Below are 8887 nucleotides of genomic sequence, written 5' to 3' on the forward strand. Positions count from 1 at the left end.
CTAGGTTGCTTCTGCCCTTGATATATATACATGATTATCCTGATACATACAGCTACATACATTATATATATGTAGCAGTGGTGGGATTCATTTTTTTTTAGTACCGGTTCTGTGGGCGTGGCTTTGTGGCTGTGACGTGGCTTTGTGCGAGTGGCAGGGGAAGGATACTGCCAAATCCCCATTCCCTCCCCACTCCTAGGGGAAGGATACTGCCAAATCCCCAATCCCTCCTCACTCCTGGGGGAAGGATACTGCCACATCCTCATTCCCTCTCCACTCCAGGGGAAGGATACTGCAAAATCCACATTCCCTCCCCACTCTGGGGGAAGGATACTGCAAAATCCCCATTCCCTCCCCACTCCAGGGGAAGGATACTGCCAAATCCCCATTCCCTCTCCACTCCGGGGGAAGGATACTGCAAAATCCCCATTCCCTCCCCACTCCAGGGGAAGAATACTGCAAAATCCCCATTCCCCCCTCTCCTGGGGGAAGGATACTGCAAAATCCCCATTCCCTCCTCACTCCAGGGGAAGGATGCTGCAAAATCCCCATTCCCTCCCCACTCCAGGGGAAGGATACTGCAAAATCCACATTCCCTCCCCACTCTGGGGGAAGGATACTGCAAAATCCCCATTCCCTCCCCACTCCAGGGGAAGGATACTGCCAAATCCCCATTCCCTCCCCACTCCGGGGGAAGGATACTGCAAAATCCCCATTCCCTCCCCACTCCAGGGGAAGAATACTGCAAAATCCCCATTCCCCCCTCTCCTGGGGGAAGGATACTGCAAAATCCCCATTCCCTCCTCACTCCAGGGGAAGGATGCTGCAAAATCCCCATTCCCTCCCCACTCCAGGGGAAGAATACTGCAAAATCCTCATTCCCCCCTCTCCTGGGGGAAGGATACTGCAAAATCCCCATTCCCTCCTCACTCCAGGGGAAGGATGCTGCAAAATCCCCATTCCCTCCTCTCCTGGGGGAAGGATACTGCAAAATCCCCATTCCCTCCTCACTCCAGGGGAAGGATACTGCAAAATCCCCATCCCAACCCCACCCCACTGACCTGCTTTCCAGCTCCGTTCTTCTGTTCAGGGCAACAAAAGATCAGCTGGGAGGCAGTGGGGGTGGGGCCAGCCTATTTGCCGGTTCTTTGAACTACTCAAAATTTCCGCTACCGGTTCTCCAGAACCTGTCAGAACTGGCTGAATACCACCTCTGGTATGTAGCCTTGATAACAGCAAGGGGCTGCCTTCTAACATCTGGTGTTCTGCAGCTGTGTTGCTTTTCAGTCCCATAATCACCAGTTACAGCATCTTGTCAACTTCGATGGCAGATAGGAATGGAATAATTAAAATTAAAATTAACGCCCCAACCTGGAGTTTGTGGTAGCACACAGGTTTCCCCGGTCTCAGAAGATTGAAAATCTGGGGGGAAAAATAATGGGCAGAATTATCTTCAGATGATAATTGCAACAGAATGCTGAATATAAATTAAGGAGGGAGGAATCGGTGGGAATTTTAATAAGGATCGAAAGAGCTGGATTTTTAAAAATTGATCTGAATGTGGAAGATATCAAAACAGACAAATCTGGCTATGCAGGGAGTAACTGTTGAATTTTAATCTCTTTACTAATGGAATAAGCGCAATCCTGAAAAAAACCATGATTTTAGAATACTGCATACTGTTCCAGTTAAGGCTATAAAAACTCTAGTGGAAATATATTTGTGCAGTAAGAGAGGTGAGCTTCAAAACTCCCCAAATGAATCAAGAGTCTGCAAAGAAAACAAAACCCCACCATAAATACCAATTAGATTTGAAAAGAAAGCTTATGTCAAGCCAATTTTTTATTTTTTTAACCTGCTGCATTAGAAAAATGCATATTGATAATGGGTCCTTTCAGCAATTTCTCTTAAGCATTCTCTAAATGGAAGGAAGATACATATGTGGAAAGCCTCTTTATCTTATAAAACACTGCAAATATAACTAGGTAAGGAATTGCATTTGCTGTCCTTTTTATGGACTTCAAAAATCCCTTAAAAAAACACCTGTTAGACTGCAACAGAGCTCTATTAAATGCAGCCTGTAACGTGGACAAAGCTGCTGGTTGGTTGCAGGATATTTTGCTCTGTCGCATTAAAAGACACCAACAAGGAAACAGGGAAGAGGGCGAAAGAAGAATGAAAGTATCTGGAAAGATGAATATCTGATCACATTGCAACATTTCTCCTAATTCTTGTTGTTAGTTGTGAAGTCGTGTCTGATCCATCGCGACCCCATGGACAACACTGTCCATGGGGTTTTCATGGCAAAGATACTGGAGTGGGTTGCCATTTCCTTCTCCAGTGGATCACGTTTTGTCAGTGCCCTCTGCTATGACCTGTCCATGTTGGGCGGCCCTGCATGGCATAGCTCACAGCTTCATTGAGCTACGCAAGCCCCTTTGCCACCACAAGGCAGTAATCCATGAAGGGGATTACATGAAGGGGATTCTCCTTAACCAGTGGAATAGCTTGCTTTCAGAAATTGTGGGTGCTCCATGACTGGAGGTTCTTAAGAAGAGACTGGACAGCCACTTGTCTGAAATGGTATAGGTTCTCCTGCTTGAACAGGGGGCTGGACAAGAAGACCTCCAAGGTTGGGTTCTGTTTTTCTGCTCTGCTCCACTCCACTCCAATACCAAACTCTAACTCCTATTCTATTCTATTCCATTCCATTCCAAACTCTTTGTATGGTATGGTATGCTATGCTATGCTATTCCATTCCATTCCATTCCATACTCTTAACTTCTATTCTGTTCTGTTCTGTTCTGTTCTGTTCTATTCTATTCTGTTCTGTTCTGTTCTGTTCTGTTCTGTTCTATTCTATTCTGTTCTGTTCTGTTCTGTTCCATTCTATTCCAAACTATTTCTATTCCATGCTATGCTATGCCATGCCATGCCATGCCATTCCATTCCATTCCATTCAATTCCAAACTCTAACTTCTATTCTATTCTATTCCATTCCATTCCATTCCATACTCTTCTCTTCTCTTCTCTTCTCTTCTCTTCTCTTCTCTTCTCTTCTCTTCTCTTCCCTTCCCTTCCCTTCCCTTCCCTTCCCTTCCATTCCATTCCATTCCATTCCATTCCATTCCATTCCAAACTCTTTCTATTCTATGCTATGCTATGCCATGCCATGCCATTCAATTCCAAGCTCTAACTTCTATTCTATTCTATTCTATTCTATTCATTCCATTCCATTCCATTCCATTCCAAACTCATGCTGTGCTGTGCTGTGCTGTGCTGTGCTATGCTATTCCATTCCATTCCATTCCATTCCATACCATACCATACTCTTAACTTCTATTCTATTCTATTCTAGCTATGCTGTGCTGTGCTGTGCTTTGTGTGTTCCATTCCATCCTGTGCATGAAATAAGTTGTGGCTAAGTGCAAAGGTGGGACTCAGATAGTCTAAAAGAATCATCTCGAGCCTTGTGTTCCTGCTGTTCCTCTTACACAGGGGGAAGCATAATAAGTCTGATACAAATCCAGGACTTGCTAAACTAGGTTCTATAGAGGGCATTTCCTTTTTTTGGGCAGAAAATACAGGGCATTGCTTTAAGAAGGTTGGGTTTTAGTAACCTCTCTTCTCTCTGGTCTCACCTATGAAACCTGTGCAAGCACCTTAGCATTTTTAAAAAATTGCATGTTGTCTTTGAACCAACATTCTTTCTCTCTTTATGTTTCTTTCCTAATGACCCCGATACTGTCAATTTAGATTGGGATATTGGAATGCCAATTCCCTGGCGCTGGTTAATGACCGCACAACTAACCGATTTCAATGCCGGATGACTGAAACATCCCCCTCTTTCCCCCTTTCAGCATGACCATGAGCGCCGCCTCCATTGAGCAAGAGCCGTCACGCAAACTGGCCTGTTGTGGAGTTCCCTTGATAACGGAGGACATGCAGTCGCTGGCCATCCGCACGCTTTCCGGCACCGACATCAACAAGCACTACGATCTCATCCGTGAGCTGGGGAAGGGCACCTACGGGAAGGTAGACCTGGTCTCCCATAAGAGCACAGGTGAGTTCCAGGGGGGAATATGATGTCTCTCTTCCTGTTCTGACCGAGGTGTCTTAAGAGCATGACACAAACTCCCAACAAAAATCCCCTTTATTAATTGACTGTGAATTCTGCTCATTCACATCCAGCAAAGTCTTCCAAGGGAGGATTTACAGTCACAGACCTTATCTGGCTTGGAGAGCAACCAGGCTGATATCTGCAAAACTTGACGAGGAGTCTCGGAGAGTCACAAACCAATTAAACGAACTAATTGTCTCCTGCAAACTCCACTCCCCTTTTGCTCCTCTTTTAATTCCTCTGGGAGGGGCCATTCATGGTCCACCTCTGGCCTTACTCCCAAGTTGACCCGTGTTCTTTAGCTGTTCCCTTTGTCTGGCAATTCTGCACATGTGCATGCTGGGAACAGGCTCCAGCTGTTCCTCTGCCTCACTGATGTTTGACTCTGAAGGCAGCTGATAACTGGCATATGGCCCTGGCCCCTTCTCTGCCTCTGACACAGAGCCCTCATCAGAGTCTTCCCCAGACTCCAGGACTGGCCCAGGTTCCTCCCCAACTTCCTCACTGTCCGAATCTGCTGCCAGCTCTGCTGGCCACTGGTGGGTCACAACGCTCCCCTCCCTGGGCACTTCAGGTGCCTAAATCACTCACTCCATTGCTAACGGTGTTTTCTCAACCTTGGTAACTTTAAGATGCGGCAAAATTCTGGCGAAAGACAACTAAGGTGAGGAAAATTAAGTTATTCACAGCTCAGGAAAATTCATGGGTAGCGGAGAAAGAGATCGGGATACAGGTAGTCCTTGACTGAGAACCAGAGTTAGAAACAGAATTTTCTAAAGGTGGTGGTGAAACAGTCATGCCCAATATTTTTGCCACGGTTGTTAAATGAATCTATGTTCTTAAGTGTATCACACCGTACTTCGAATTTGACTTCCCCATTGGTTTTTCTTGTCAAAAGCTGCCTGGGTAGGTCACACGTGGTGATCGCATGGACTTGTACACTGCAACCATCATAACCCATGTTTCATAAACTGTAGCGTCTCAATTCATGCCACATGCCGAGCCAGAACTAGCCAACAAACTGTGACTTAACCAGCATAAAATTCTAGTCCAGGAAGACTTGAAAATTGGGACCATGTATTAGCCACTGATCAAATACATTCATTGTGGGATGGCCAACTCTACAAAGTCCTGTTAAAAGATCATCTCTATCTCCCTATCTCTCTATCTATCTATATCTATTTATCTATCTATGATCTACTCTATCTATCTATCTATCTATCTATCTATCTATCTATCTATCTATCTATCTATCTATCTATCTATCTATCAGTTCTACCTTCCATCCATCCATCCATCCATCCATCCATCCATCCATCCATCCATCCATCCATCCATCCATCCATCCATCCATCCATCCATCCATCCATCCATCCATCCATCCATCCATCTATCTATCTATCTATCTATCTATCTATCTATCTATAAGTCCTATCTTACCTGGGCAGTGATTTCCAGAATGATTTCATCTCCTTGGTCCCCATCACACAGGGAGTTGCTCACTGTCCTCTTCCTTGCCCCGTCTTCTCCATCCACAGGCACCAAGATGGCTCTGAAATTTGTCAACAAGAACAAGACCAAACTGAAGAATTTCCTGAGGGAGTTCAGCATCACCAATACTCTCTCTTCCAGCCCGTTCATCATCAAAGTGTTTGATGTGGTCTTTGAGACAGAGGACTGCTATGTCTTTGCTCAGGAATACGCCCCAGGAGGAGACCTTTTTGACATCATTCCTCCCCAGGTAGGTGGACTTTGGTTGCCCCTTTTTGACCTGAATGGAAGGGGAGGCAAGATGTCTTCTAATAGAATACCAAGATGGACAAGCGGGGTATTATAGCAATAGCACTTAAGACTTATATACCGCTTCACAGTGCTTACCAGACCTCTCTAAGTGGTTTACAGAGTCAGCCTCTTGCCCCCCAACAATGTGGGGCCTCATTTTACCAACCTTGGAAGGATGGAAGGTTGAGTTAATCTTAAACCGGTCAGGATTGAACTGCTGGCAGTTGGCATTCTAACCACTGTGCCATCACAGCTAATTAGCAATAGCACTTAGACTTATATACCGCTTCATGGTGCTTTCCAGCCCTCTCTAAGTGCTTTACAGAGTCAGCCTTATTGCCCCCAACAATAGGGGCCCTCATTTTACTGGCCTCAGAAGGATGGAAGGCTGAGTCTGGTGAGATTCGAACTGCCAAACTGCAAGCAACTGGCAGTCAGCAGAAGTAGCCTGCTGTACTGCACTCTAACCACTGCGCTGCCATGGTTCATATCTCATTTTCCTGAAGCTATTTCACAGAAGCTTGATCCAATTAGGATACTAACAATATGACTGAGAACCATATGTGATCTTCTCATTGAGCCTCCAACTTCCTCTTGTATCCTGCACAGATGTTACTTTTGATCTTCCCATGGGAAGATTTCAAGACTGGGACTGGAAGATTACCATATTTTTCAGAGTAGAAGATGCATCTCCCCCCCTAAAAGAGCATGGAAATGTTGGTGCGCCTTATACACCGAATACAACCATTTTTGGTCTCCCGAAGTCCTGCCCCCGCATCCTGTTTTTGTGAAAAATGGGCAAAAAACGGCCCATTTTTCACAAAAATAGGGACTTTTCTGCTTTCTCCCACCTCCCCCCCAGAACCACTCTGCAGGCTTTACCAGGGCTGGGGGAAGACAAAAATGCCCCCATTTTTTACTTCCCCAGCCCTACTGAAGCCTGCAGAGTGCTCCTGGGGGCCAAGGAGGACAAAAACATTTTTTCTTATTTATTTCCTTGAAATCTTGGTGCGTCTTATACACCAGTGCATCTTATAGTCCGAAAAATACGGTAATGTACCCCTGACACAGCCATTTCCCTCAATGGCCCTCATGACTTGAATTGAAAGTAGCGCAAGATCGGAAGATGTGGAGAGATCTGGTCCATTGAATCGCCAAGAGCCAAGACCATCATCACTTGCATTTCAACTCCATTTCCTTTTTGTCTTTCAGGAAATTTCTCCTTAGTTCTTGGTTGCTTCTCTCCTTGATTAATTTCCACCCACTGCTTCTTGTCCTGCCCTCAGGTGCTTTGGAGAATAGCTTGGTTCCCTCTTCTTTCTGGCAGCCCCTGAGATATTGGAAGACTGCTATCATGTCTCCCCTGGTCCTTCTTGTTATTAAACTATACCATTACAGTATAGCGTGAGATGTTCCTGGGTTTGGGCACTTCCAGCTTGTAAACTCAACTCTCGACATCTTTGTCTGCCTGCAGGTGGGGCTGCCAGAGGACATGGTGAAGCGCTGCGTGCAACAGCTGGGTCTGGCGCTGGACTACATGCACAGCAAAAACTTGGTGCACCGGGACATCAAGCCGGAAAACGTCCTCCTGTTTGACCGCGACTGCCGGCGTGTCAAGCTGGCTGACTTCGGGATGACGCGCAAGGTGGGGTGCCGGGTGAAACGCATCAGTGGCACCATCCCCTACACAGCGCCTGAAGTGTGTCAGGCAGGCCGGGCGGAGGGTTTCACGGTGGACGCGAGCATCGACGTCTGGGCGTTCGGGGTGCTCATCTTTTGCGTTCTGACCGGCAACTTCCCCTGGGAAGCGGCCACGGCCTCGGACTCTTTCTTTGAGGAGTTTGTGAGGTGGCAAAAGGGGCGCCTGGCGGGTGTCCCATCTCAGTGGCGCCGCTTCACGGACAACGCACTGCGGATGTTTCAACGCTTGTTGGCCCTCGATCCGGAGAAACGCTGCCCAGTGAAGGAGCTTTTTCTCTTCATCAAGTACGACCTGATGTCCGAGATGCGCCGGCGGCCATCTTATCGTTCCCGCAAGCACACCGGGGACAAGCTCTCGGCTGGCCCGCACCGCCACGAGACGCCCAGCGGCTGCACCCCAACCCCACTTAAGAGGACCATCCTGACGGAGGGCAGCGTCTCTCGGCTGGTGGCTTCGGAGCCGGGCCTCCCTTCCCCTGGCGGAGGAAGCAGGACTGACAGCCGGGCAGACAAGGCTAAAGGCCAGATGGTTTTGGCAACCGCCATCGAGATCTGCGTCTGAGGAGAATGTGGCACATACGCCAAGCCGGCATTCTGATATCAGCACTGTATCATCTTCTGCCCTGGGATAGGCAGTGTGTAGAAGGACTCTTTTAAAAACAAACAAACAAACAAACACACACACACACAAGATTCTCTGATTGACTAGGATTTTCATCCCTCCGAACAACAAGCAAACAATACAATAGAAAACTAAGGGGGGAAGGGGGAAAAATATGATTTATCCAATGATTTGAACGATGCGAACGGTTCGTGGCTGGGCAGTTAAGCCCACAGTAGAAATAGACATGTTGTGTAAACCAGGATTGGGGGGAGGGGGATGCAGAAAAAGGACTGGGGAGGGTGGGTGGGTGGTCATTGTGTGGGGAACTGGAACAATTGGTGAGCTCGTAACACCCATTTCATCCAGACAGAAGTGGCTGTTGGATAGCTGGGGTGGGTGGGGTGGGGAAAGTTTGGGGAGGGGAGGAGAGGGAAGGGGTGAAGGGGGTAGAATAGGGCAGTAGCCTTTCAGATTGGGAAAATAGGGCTCCCCCCTCCCCTGCCAAAGAGCCGAAGCAGAGCCACGAGCATTGCCTTGCTGACCTCTTGATGGATGGGCCTCCAATGGCCATCATCATCCCTGCTGTTCTGGCTGGTTGGGGAACATGGGAGTTCCCATCCGATGTCCTTGGAGGATATACTTGGGCAGTGGCTCGACCTTCGTGTCGGTCAGAGCCCCCT

The 8887-nt window shown here is 47.5% G+C and overlaps 1 protein-coding gene across 1 annotated transcript in view; it reads left to right on the forward strand.

Moving 5' to 3' along the window:
* The window catches only part of SBK1 (SH3 domain binding kinase 1), a 41949-nt gene extending 33616 nt beyond the window's left edge, over positions 1 to 8333 (forward strand). The window contains exons 2-4 of the mRNA XM_087728489.1: positions 3861 to 4063; positions 5659 to 5861; positions 7377 to 8333. Of these exons, the coding sequence (XP_087584615.1) occupies positions 3862 to 4063; positions 5659 to 5861; positions 7377 to 8165 (1194 nt within the window). The 5' untranslated portion in view covers position 3861 and the 3' untranslated portion in view covers positions 8166 to 8333. The remainder of the gene's footprint in view (positions 1 to 3860; positions 4064 to 5658; positions 5862 to 7376) is intronic.
* Positions 8334 to 8887: the final 554 nt, after the last annotated feature.

This window comes from Thamnophis sirtalis, unplaced genomic scaffold (genome assembly GCF_051295495.1).
Source record: "Thamnophis sirtalis isolate CommonGarterSnake01/CBP01778 unplaced genomic scaffold, rThaSir2_p1.2 scaffold_14, whole genome shotgun sequence".
NCBI lineage: Eukaryota > Metazoa > Chordata > Lepidosauria > Squamata > Natricidae > Thamnophis > Thamnophis sirtalis.